Source organism: Anomaloglossus baeobatrachus, chromosome 6, assembly GCF_048569485.1.
Source record: "Anomaloglossus baeobatrachus isolate aAnoBae1 chromosome 6, aAnoBae1.hap1, whole genome shotgun sequence".
NCBI lineage: Eukaryota > Metazoa > Chordata > Amphibia > Anura > Aromobatidae > Anomaloglossus > Anomaloglossus baeobatrachus.
In genome coordinates, this window is record NC_134358.1 from 467,137,256 (window position 1) to 467,149,762 (window position 12,507).

The 12,507-nt window shown below is 45.2% G+C and overlaps 1 protein-coding gene across 2 annotated transcripts in view; it reads left to right on the forward strand.

The window, feature by feature from the left end:
• ANKRD28 (ankyrin repeat domain 28) overlaps window positions 1-12,507 on the forward strand; it is a 229,152-nt gene that overhangs the window by 100,488 nt on the left and 116,157 nt on the right. For both annotated transcript variants that reach the window (XM_075315308.1, XM_075315309.1), the window contains exon 3: window positions 11,125-11,203. In XM_075315308.1, the coding sequence (XP_075171423.1) occupies window positions 11,125-11,203 (79 nt within the window). The remainder of the gene's footprint in view (window positions 1-11,124; window positions 11,204-12,507) is intronic.

A 12,507-nucleotide genomic window follows, 5' to 3' on the forward strand; every position in this document is an offset into this window, starting at 1 on the left:
CGCATACATTTTTCTCTTGCGGAAAATCCACTGCATTTGCAGGGATTCCCCACGAACAAGTTAAATTATATCTAGATCTTGGAATAGTAATAAGTTCTACAATTGGGTGGAATTTGAAAAACAAAGTTCCTGTGCTGCGTATCTTGTGTCCCTGCTATGTACTGTGTAATGGCCGTGTCTGACTGTTTAGGAACATGGTCTAATCATACCACATCTGCTGGGCAGGGGAGGAAGTAAAAAAAAAAAAAAACAGTATACAGTCCTTATACCATGAGATTACAAATAATTCTTTGAGGTAACAACATTTTTAAAATGGGCAGAGATGTTTTACCTCACCGAAAGAATCCTCTGTGATTCCCTGCTGTTTTGTATATATAGTCTCTTTTGCTTACTCCCCTATCCAGGTGATGTAGTATGATCAGACCATGTCCCAGTACATAGCAACGAGGTGTGTGTGTGTGTGTGTCTGTGTGTGTCTGTGTGTGTGTGTGTGTGTGTCTGTGTCTGTGTCTATATGTATTTATCTTTTATATATAAAAATTGTAGATTCACATTGAAGGCATGAAAACTATGAATTAAACACATGTGGAATGAAATACTTAACAAAAACTTGTGAAACAACTGAAAATGTCTTATATTCTAGGTTCTTCAAAGTAACCACCTTTTGCTTTGATTACTGCTTTGCACACTCTTGGCATTCTCTTGATGAGCTTCAAGAGGTAGTCACCGGAAATGGTTTTCACTTCACAGGTGTGCCCTGTCAGGTTTAGTAAGTGTGATATCTTGTCTTATAAATGGGATTGGGACCATGAGTTGTGTTGTGCAGAAGTCTGGTGGATACACAGCTGATAGTCCTACTGAATAGACTTAGCTGCTTTTTTCTTGGCATAATACAAATTCTAAGTAAAGAAAAACGAGTGGCTATCATTACTTTAAGAAATGAAGGTCAGTCAGTCCGAAAAATTGGGAAAATTTGAAAGAGTCCCCAAGTGTAGTGGCAAAAACCATCAAACGTTACAAAGAAACTGGCTTACATGAGGACCGCCCCAGGAAAGGAAGACCAAGAGTCACCTCTGCTGCGGAGGATAAGTTTAACTGAGTCACCAGCCTCAGAAATAACAGGTTAGCAGCAGCTCAGATTAGAGACCAGATCAATGGCACACAGAGTTCTAGCAGCAGACACATCTCTAGAACAACTGTTAAGAGGAGACTTTGTGCAGCAGGCCTTCATGGTAAAATAGCTGCTAGGAAACCACTGCTAAAGACGTTTTTTTTTTTTCTCTCCCATCTTTTCATCCGAGAGAATCTGTGCACACCATGTTCATACTCTCTGGTTGGCGAGTTGTCTACATAATCGACCCAATTCTCTCGAATGAGATAATCTACAGTTGTCTGCACCTGCCCTTAGGTGCAATTACACTGAAAGATTGTCCTGAACAAGTGTCCTTAAGATCGATCATCTCACATTAACCTTTCAATGTAAACAGACTGCCAATCATTCAGAGGAGCAAAACTCTTGTTTGTCAAGTGAAATTATCTTTTGGGCCTCACAAGGTCAATGTTCTCTGCAGCGCATAGTCCTCTGTAAACAGGGCTCCCTCTGCCTAGGACAATGGCCGCCTGTGTACACATAAATATCTATTAAAGATTGTTCAGTGCGTATCTGAAGAGTGGTCTACCTGTGTAAAGTCCCAGTCACACACAACGACTTACCAGCGATCCCGAAAACTATGCGACCTGATAGGGATCGCAGGTAAGTCGCTGGGAGGTCGCAGGTGAGATGTCACACAGTCAGATCTTACCAGCGATGCAGGAACAATATAGGTCGCAGTAGCGACCTGTATAACGATCTCAGCAGTCACTGTGACCCTGTCACACAGTGTCACACACAGCGATGTGTCCTGCCCAGGAGGACATCGCCTTTGAAGAAAATGGCCTGGACCATTCTGCAATGACTAGAGATCTCACAGCAGGGGCCTGATCACTGGTAGATGTCACACATAACAAGATCGCTAACGGGATCGCTACTGCGTCACAGAAACCGTGACTCAGCTGCGATCTCGCTAGCGATCTCGTTATGTGTGACGGTACCTAAAACTGGCTAGTAAATGACCTGTGAATATTTATATTCGGTGGTCATTGAGTGCTGCTGATCGGTCCATGTAAACAGAGCTTTTATTCTTATTTTGTGCCCGTTTGAAATCCACACCTCTGACGATGATCTGGGAATTGCTTCTGTAGTAGATTTAGAGGTTTGGTGTGTTATCCTGCCAGTAGTGAGAGATAATGTTATTCCTTAGGGTACCTTCACACTTTAGCGATGCAGCAGCGATCCGACCAGCGATCTGACATGGTCAGAATTGCTGCTGCATCGCTACATGGTCGCTGGTGAGCTGTCAAACAGGCAGATCTCACCATTGACCAGCCCCCAGCCAGCAGCGACGTGCAAGCGACGCTGCGCTTGCACGGAGCCGGCATCTGGAAGCTGCAGACACTGGTAACTAAGGTAAACATCGGGTATGGTTACCCGATGTTTACCTTAGTTACCAGCGCACACCGCTTAGCATAGCGTGTGCAGGGAGCAGGAGCCGGCACTGGCAGCGTGAGAGCTGCGGAGGCTGGTAACGAAGGTAAATATCGGGTAACCACCTTGGTTACCCGATGTTTACCTTGGTTACAGCTTACCGCAGGCTGTCAGACGCCAGCTCCTGCTCCCTTCACATTCAGGATTGTTGCTCTCTCGCTGTCATACACAGCGATGTGTGCTTATCAGCGGGAGAGCAACAATAAAAAAACGAACCAGGGCTGTGTGTAACGAGCAGCGATCTCACAGCAGGGGCCAGATCTCTGCTCAGTGTCACACACAGCGAGATCGCTAATGAGGTCACAAAAAACGTGACTCAGCAGCGATCTCAGTAGCGATCTCGCTGTGTGTGAAGTACCCCTTTAGTATGGTCTGTTATTTATTATTCCTTATCTCTGTTGTGTTTAGTCAGTGGTTGTTTGACATCTATCTTCAGTTCTGATAAATCTGCCCCATCCATCAGGATGCATATCTGGGCTTTAGGCCAGGCTAATAATAATACAGCAAACTCTGCCCACTACATAATATTAATACAGCAAAACCAAAAATGCACTGTTAGTATACATGTAACGTGGAGGAGAAGGTTCACACTGTGGCCATTTTCACAGACAAACTACAATAGAAACAAAATGAGCTTATACCTTGCAGTGAGTTAATAGCTCTGAAGTAGGACCAGCGCAGTTTCGGTAAAGGGTAAAATAGCCATAAGGTTTGGGGGTTTTTTTTATATACTATGTGTATAAATTTCTGGCTGGGGACCGGTCCATGCAGCTGGTTTTGAATCCTCCTCTTAAATAGTTGGCTGGACCATATATGACAAGTTTCTCCCCCACCCCCCAATTCAGTCACTTTTTTTGCCTTCACTATTCCCTCATAGACTGTAAGCTCAAGAGCATGGACCTCACTCCTCTTAGTGGTACTTCACACACAGCGAGCTCGCTGCCGAGATCGCTGCTGAGTCACGCTTTTTGTGACGCAGCAGTGACCTCATTAGCGATCTCGCTGTGTGTGACACTGAGCAGCGATCTGGCCCCTGCTGCGAGATCGCTGCTCGTTACACACAGCCCTGGTTCGTTTTCTTCAAAGGCGCTCTCCCACTGTGACACACAGATCGCTGTGTGTGACAGCGAGAGAGCGACAAATGAAGCGAGCAGGGAGCAGGAGCCGGCGTCTGGCAGCTGCGGTAAGCTGTATCCAAGATAAACATCGGGTAACCAAGGTGGTTACCCGATATTTACCTTAGTTACCAGCCTCCGCAGCTCTCACGCTGCCTGTGCTGCCGGCTCCGGCTCTCTGCACATGTAGCTGCATTACACATCGGGTTAATTAACCCGATGTGTACTGTAGCTAGGAAAGCAAGGAGCCAGCGCTAAACAGTGTGCGCGGCTCCCTGCTCTCTGCACATGTAGCTGCATTACACATCGGGTTAATTAACCCGATGTGTACTGTAGCTAGGAGAGCAAAGCTAAGCGGTGTGCGCTGGTAACTAATGTAAACATCGGGTAACTATACCCGATGTTTACCTTAGTTACCAGTGTCCGCAGCTTCCAGACGCCGGCTCCGTGCAAGCGCAGCGTCGCTTGCACGTCGCTGCTGGCTGGGGGCTGGTCACTGGTCGCTGGTGAGATCTGCCTGTTTGACAGCTCACCAGCGACCATGTAGCGATGCAGCAGCGATCCTGACCAGGTCAGATCGCTGGTCGGATCACTGCTGCATCGCTAAAGTGTGAAGGCACCCTAAGTATCTGAATTTTGTTGTAATGTCTCATATTGTCTGTACATGTCCCCTCTGAATTGTAAAGCGCTGTGGAATATGTTGGCGCTATATAAATAAAAAATATTATTATTATAAGGGGAGTATAAGACAGGGGCAAGGCACTAACCTTTAAATAAAAAAAAAAAGTGCTGGAGTGTTGCTTTAATGTACTATATTACTACAACATACTAATAGCGCAATCTCTACCCACTATATATTAACGCTGCTTTCACACATCCGGTTATTGCAGTGCGGCTAAATCCATCTCTAAAACCTATGCAACGGATGTGGCGAAAAAAACGCATCCTTTGCATAAGTTTTTACATTTGACCTGTCCGGTTTTTGCCGGTTGCGGCACCCTACTAAACATGCGCAGTGCAAAAAACCGCATGCGGCCAGATGCGGTTTTTGCCGCATCGTGTTGCATCCGGCGTCAATAGGCATGCATTTGAAAAATTTAAAGTTTTTTTCGCCGGACAAAAAAAGTGCCAGGCAACGTTCCATCCAGCCGCCGCATGGGCTAAATATGCCGCATCCGGCAAAAAACGGACCGAACACAAGGCCATGTGGCACAATCCGGCACTAATGAAAGTCTATGCAGAAATAACGCAACCGGCGGAAAAAAAACGGTTGCATTTTTTCTGCAAAGAGCTGGATTGTGCCGTACAGCAAAAACCGGATATGTGAAAGCAGCCTGATACAGCAAACTCTGCCTGTTATATTTTAATACTGCAAACTCTGTCCACTGTGTAGTAAAGGGAATCTGATGGGTGATTTTGTAGTACAATGCTAATGTTATCTTTTAATAGGGATTAAGGAGACCTTTTAGGATCTGTAAGTTTTATAGCTCTACCTTATCCGGTTATCTTGTTGTAAGCTCCATAGACTTCAGTGTGACATAGCTAGTCAAGTGTATGTAAATAGAATTTGCATATTAACTGCTCCCATCTCCTAGTGCATTCACTATTACTGCTGAGAGGTGGGAGGAAGTATGGATGGGGGGCAGCAGTGCAAATTCAGATTTACCATCACTAAGGCTGCTTTCACACATCAGTTTTTTGCAATTCGGCACAATCCGGCACTATGCAGAAAAAACGCATCTGTTTTTTGGGTTTTTTTGCCTCCGGATGCGTTTTTTCCTCATAGACTTGCATTACCATTGGATTGTGCCACATGGCCTTGCGTCTGTTTTTTGGCGGATGCGGCGTATTTAGCCGATGCGACAGATGGATGGAACGTTGCTTGCAGTGTTTTGTTTGCGGCAAAAAACTGTATCGCGCCGGATTCGGCACGATGCTGCGCGATTTACAATGCAAGCCTATGGACGCTGGATCCGGCATCCTGCGGCAAAAACCGCATCCAGTGGCCAGATGCGTTTTTTTTTTTTTTAACTTTGCATGCTCAGTATCAAACCGGATCCATGAAAAAATGGACAGGCCGCATGGAAAAATGTATGCAATGGATCAGTTTTTTTTCGCCGCATCCGTTGCATAGGTTTTTGAGCCGGATTGTGCCTGATGCAAAAAACTGATGTGTGAAAGCAGCCTAATGCCAGCACTCACAGGTGGGATGGGGGGGAGCAGGACATATGCAGTTTCTATTTACATATGCTTGACTAGTTACTATGTCACTCTGCAGAGCTTACAATAAGATAACAGGCAGAGGGACAGCTTTAAAAGTTACTGATTTTGAAAGGGTTTAAGGAAACCCATCTTTACTATGTCACACTGAATGCTATGGAGCTTACAACAAGATAACAGGATAAGGTAGAGCTATAAAACTTACTGATCCTAAAAGGTCTCCTTAATTCCTATTTAAAGATAAAAATTAGTATTGTACTACAAAATCACCTGACAGATTCCCTTTAATCCAGCGAACTCTGCCCACTACGTATTAATACAGCACGCTCAGCCGGCCGTATATTAAATCTGCAAACTTGACCCTCTATATATTAATACAGCACGCTCAGCCGGCCGTATATTAAATCTGCAAACTTGACCCTCTATATATTAATACAGCACGCTCAGCCGGCCGTATATTAAATCTGCAAACTTGACCCTCTATATATTAATACAGCACTCTCGGACGGCTAGTTTCCAATTAATATGGTCCTGCTGTGTCCCAGTGTTTAGTGAGGTCATCGACACAAGTGAGGTTTTGATATTCGAGGATAGGACCGTCCTGATTGGGGACCTTATCGCAATGGGATGGCTTTTATGCTTTTTTTGGTTTGTTACATTAAAACAGCAGTAAGAACCCTGTCATTTATATGTACTTCTTATGCTCATTTTGTTTGTCTTTAGTTCTTACTCTTCATACGGCACGCTCCGCTCACTACATACTGTTAATATAGGAAGCTCAGCCCGCTGTACCTTTTAGTAAATCGTCAGGTGTGTGCATTTTGGGACATTGCTGGTTTTGTAAAATAAAGTCCCATTTCTTTCTACAGACTATCAAAAGTAACAATTCAGTATAACGTTCCAAGATTTTCAGAGGAAAGCCACGTTCAGTATGCCGACTGTGATTTTCTGACTTATACCAGTAGAGTATGGGGAGATCGCAGTATTAGTAAAGTTAGTTGTTTTATCCTAATCCGAGCTCATGACTTTTTCTAACTGCAGGAAACACATCCCTGTCCTGTAGTCATTCACAGGCCCAGATTCCCCATAACATCAAGTAGTAAATCTCATTGTAGGCCCATATAATGTGTGTGGCCGTTCAGTTTTTTCCAGCTGCGTAGCCCCCGCTGGCTTTTCGGGTAGTCATCCATACTGAGTGCAGAGGCAGTGTGTGTGAACACATCCTTATAGCAGATCCAGATAAACATACGCTGCTGACTCCATATTTCTGGCTTATCTCTAATGTTTTCATTATTGCATTCATAACTCGGAGCCAGTCTTACACCAGTGGATTACAGGTGCATTTTTGATCCCGTATTGAAGCCTCAGGAGCCGACCTTCCCACTAATCTGACGACCCAAACATGCATCATCATAATATACACAACATCATATATTACACTTGTGAGAAAGTGGCCTAAGGCACAAAGGCTGTGCTCACATATTGTGATCATACTGCAGATTTTTCTGTGATTTTTACAATATGACTACATTGGATAAACACAGCCCAAGGACTGTGCATTCTTATTCATGTTGTGTTGGTTTTTTTTTTGTTTTTTGAATTGAAATAACTTTGCAAAATACATCTGCGTGTGAACAGAATAGGCTGCAGTGCAAAATATGCAGCATCAAAAAAAATACATATGCCGTGTAATGTATCTGCAGCATAAACTCACATGGCGGTCAAAAATCTGCGGCTCTGCTGCGAAAATCTGAGGCAAAACTGACCAGCGTGTGGGTGAGACTTCAGTAAACCGTCCAAAAGTAGCTAAAAGGAGACGAAATACAGAAGAAAAACAAAATATAGACTAAAAATGGGTAAAATACATAAAAGGATGCAATACGGGCGGCACGGTGGCTCAGTGGTTAGCACTGCAGTCTTGCAGCGCTGGGGTCCTGGGTTCGAATCCCACCAAGGACAACATCTGCAAGGAGTTTGTATGTTCTCCCCGTGGGTTTCCTCCGGGTTCTCCATTTTCCTCCCACACTCCAAAGACACACTAATAGGGACTATAGATTGTGAGCCCCAATGGGGACAGTGTTCCTGATGTATGTAAAGCGCTGCGTAATATGTTAGCGCTATATAAAAAAATAAAGATTTTGAATACTGGCAGATGTGCACTACCCGGCCATGGCCACTTTACAATTGACAAAGCTTACTGTGCAGCTGCGCAACTGAACACATCCAGCCAGCAGATCAGTGGGGGCGCCGCACTCCCACCAATCAGATATTGATGTCCTATCCTAGGACATCAGTATACCAGATGTGGACAGCTCCTATAATTTTATAACTGTAGGTTGTGAAGTTGGGGCTGAGTACTGGAGTACAATAAATAAAAATAGAGGGCAGGCGAAAGTGGGGGTGAGGGTGAATTGCACTGTGTGAACATAAACTGTACATCATGAATATTCTATATTCAACACGAGGTCCGGTGCCCAATCATTTCTGAATTTGTAGCAGAAGCACCAATCGACTTTCATCAGTGAACAGCACTGAGGCCCGCTGGTCCATCGTCCAGTGTACATGCTCCCCGACCCATGCAAGACTGACACCTGGGCTTGGTGTTATGGTCAGGTACCCTTGCAGGTCATCTAGCACGGGATTCCCAAACTCCAGTCCTCAAGGCAAACCAACAGTGCATGTTTTCAGGATTTCCTTAGCATTGCACTGCTCTTGGAACCAGCACTTGGGCAGGTAATTACATTATCACCTGTGCAATACTAAGGAAATCCCAAAAACCTGCACTGTTGGTGGGCCTTGAGGACTGGAGTTGGGGACCTCTGATCTAGCACACAGACCACGTTGATGTAAATGGTTTGGAATGGTCTGGCGTGACACTTGGTTGCCTCTCACTTCCCTTAAATGTGCCTGGAGTTGTGTGGCATTAATAATCCTGTTCCGAAGGGCATTGTTCACACTGAAGTGGTCATCAGTGAGGGATGTGGCCAAACGACATCCACTTCTATACCTTTCTGTTACTCTGTCTCTCTGTATGTCTGTTTCTACCTGCTACTGACACTTTGTGACACTCTGAGCTCAGAGGCCACTTCCATCTCAAAACATCCTGCCTGAATCCTCACAATGGGCGAGGTTCTGTTGATTAATTTTTAGGTGTCATCTTGATTTCATGATGTCAAAATGTGACCAGCATGATGAGGAGGACTGTGTAAATACTAATTCTAATTGATCTCTGAAATTTATTGGGCGATTCATGGATCAAACACCTGTTGTGAATTTTCTCATTAAGCTCCTTGTTAGAGAACAGCAAGTTGTGCAAAAAGTACTGAAAAGTTGGATACGTGCATCCAAAAGATTGAAGGTCACATGTAAAGATAACCTGTCAGCAAGATTTTGCACTATAACGTAAATACATGACCAAAATGGCGCTGTGATGCTGATTTAAATGGATACCTGCAGTGAAGGAATCTCTTTGGTTGCTGAATAATCTTCCGCTACAGTTTTCATGATGAAGTTATCCTTGTATCTTGGCAGGACTTTGGGTAGTAGGGTCTTTTTCTCTGCCTGCCTCCTCTTTCTTCTACAGGTCCACTGATGGACCTGTGGACCTGACACTACCTGCTTTTTGTAACTCCACGCCACCACCATGATTGTGGTGGGCAGTGTGATTCTGTGGGAGGGGTCTGCAGGTCTTCAAGAAAATGGTGCTGTATGTGGCGTTGGCGTAGACCTAAATTTCAGCTCAATGAAGCCGAAATCTCAAATCTGCGCATGTGCCGTATCCAGCACAATTTTACTGCAGACTGTGCGCAATGTGATTCTACAGAGTATCTTCAATAAAATGTCACCAGATATAGCGCATGCGCAGAGCTCAGAAAGCGGCCTCACCCACACCTCAGCTTTCTGTGCACATTGTATATTGACTGTGAGCTGCTAATCAGAGGAAGGCACATGGTCAGACAACTGCTCATGTGCACTGCAGTCTGGTCAGTGGTAATCTAGTGATAACACATTAATTGTATTAAAACAGCACACAGCCTAAAGCTATGTGCACACACTGCGTTTTTTTGGGTTTTTTTTTTGACGCTGCGTTTTTGTGCGTTTTGGCCGCTACAAACACACCCGCATCAAAAAATGCATGCGTTTTTACCGCATTTTGCTGCGTTTTTGATCTCTGCGTTTTTCTGCGTTTTTCCAATGCATTGCATGGGGGGGGGGAAACGCAGAAAAACGCAGGAAAGAATTGACATGTCCATTTTTTTTTTTTATTTTTTTTTTAAGCTCAAAAATGCAGCTTAAAAAAAAAAGTTGTGTGCGGACAGCAAAAATGAAAACTCATAGACTTTGCTGGGGAAGCAAAGTCATGCAGATTTAAGGGCAAAAACGCACCCGAAAAACGCGCAAAAATGCACTGTGTGAACTTACCCTAATAAGCCCCTGTCTCCTGCTTTCCTCGGATTACATATCAAAATCCTACTGACAGATTCCCTTGAAGCCTGCTGGAGTACATGCGTTTGGTTGCATAATTTGCACATGCTCGTTGAACATATGCTCTAAACAAAGTGTGAACAGTGACTAACAAGATTTTTTACATCTACTTGTGGTCCTATAACTGATAATACTGAACTTATATATTACCATTTGTAAAGGAAAGTGTTTCTAAATGCACCGATAACTCTTCTCCTTGTGGTTTGTCATAATTTGTCCTTAAGGCAATGTGCGCACGTTGCGTATTTACATGCAGTTACGCTGCGATCTGCACCGCTGCGTAACTGCATGCGTCCTGCGTCCCCTGCATAATTTATGAAGATTATGCAGGAGCCGTGCGCACGTGGCGTATTAGAGTGCAGCGCTTCGGCTGCTGCCCGAAGCCTGCGTTCTAAGAAGTGACATGTCACTTCTTTCCTGCGCTCTGCATGCAGCCCCCGCTCTGTCTATGGGAGGGGCTGCAGTCAGAGCGCATGAAATCGGCTTTTTTTTTCATTACGGACTTTCTGCAGCGATTTGTAGCGCACGTGTGCTGTTCAAATCGCTGCAGAAACTTCTGCAGGGACAGTACGCAACGTGCACACATAGCCTAAGACTTTCACCAAAATGAATATAATATGAATATTTCTGGCTGAATTTGCACATACTTTTCTATGTATACAGTTTAATCAAACCACCTCTTCTCTTGCATTGTGTTAATGTCTTACGTTTTTCTTACAGGACAATGAAAAGAGAACCCCACTCCATGCCGCTGCCTACCTGGGAGATGCTGAAATAATAGAGCTCCTTATTTTATCTGGTATGTTCAGTAGTTTCTGCACAATATTGTCTTTTCAAGGAAGGGTGTCACGGTTTTTTATTTTTGTATTAATAGTGATTATGAAATAAAGTATTTTTAATACAAAATTAAAATCACTGCTTCTTTAGGTTTTATTTAATTCTAATTTTACTTAAGCACTGGGGGCTGCCATCTTGGATTTGGTGTTTGTAACGACAGCTACTCAACTCCTTTATGGCAGCCCCCTGGGCATACTCTGATGGCCGGGCTCCGACCCCATTTAGTAACATTAGAGAAGGTGTCTGCTGTGGCCTGGACGCGCCCCCTTGGCTGTCCAGGTCACAGCAGAGGGAGAAGATCAGCGCCATCATTGTAGATCTCACAGCGTGCTGTGTACTCCACTTAACTCCAGTCACCCGCCAGGATGTGAGTAAGGGGCGCCGGGCTCCCTCCCCTCCCCGCCCCTCACCGTTAGTCTCCAATGACACCCCGTCCCCCCGCTCTACCCAGCCCTGCTCCCCCCCCCCTCCCTCCTCGCTGCCAGCGTGCATGCAGCAGAGCTGTGTGTGTTCTATGTGCATGCAGAGCATGTGAGTACCGGCACCCCCTCCGCCTGCCACCGCCGCTGCTACCGTCTACAATGCTCCAATGACACCCCCCTCCACTCCTTATTGCAGCCGCTGTGGGCGTGCATGCAGAGCAGTGTGTGATTACCGGCGCCCCTCCCCCGCTGCCACTGCTACCGTCTCCAATGACACCCCCCCGTGCCGTGTATCTAATACTCTCCTGTATGATACTGCCTGCTGAGCTGTATCTAATCCTATCCTGTGTGTGATACTGTCTCCAGAGCTGGGTATCTAATCCTCTCCTGTGTGATACTGCCTTCAGAGCGGTGTATCTATAATCCTCCCTTGTGTGATACTGCCTGCTGAGCCGTGTATCTAATCCTCTCCTGTGATACTGCCTGCTGAGCTGTGTATCTGAGGGCCATTTCACATCAGCGTTTTTCTGCCGCACTCCCAGATCTGGCACAAGGGGCAGTACAGTACTTTACAGTTCACTGGCAAGCTTCGGGCACATAGGGTCATGTGACCGGAGCATGTTGACAGCATATGACCAGGGCTTGCCGCACTGTCTGTGAACTGTAAAGTACTGTACTGCCCTTGTGCCGGATCTGGGAGTGCGGCAGAAAAATGCTGATGTGTGGGTACCCTAATCCTGTCCTGAGTGGTACCTTCTGCTGAGCCGTGTATCTAATCTATCCTGTGTGATACTGTCTGCTTAGTTGTTGTATCTAATTCTATCCTGTGTGATATTCCAGCTTT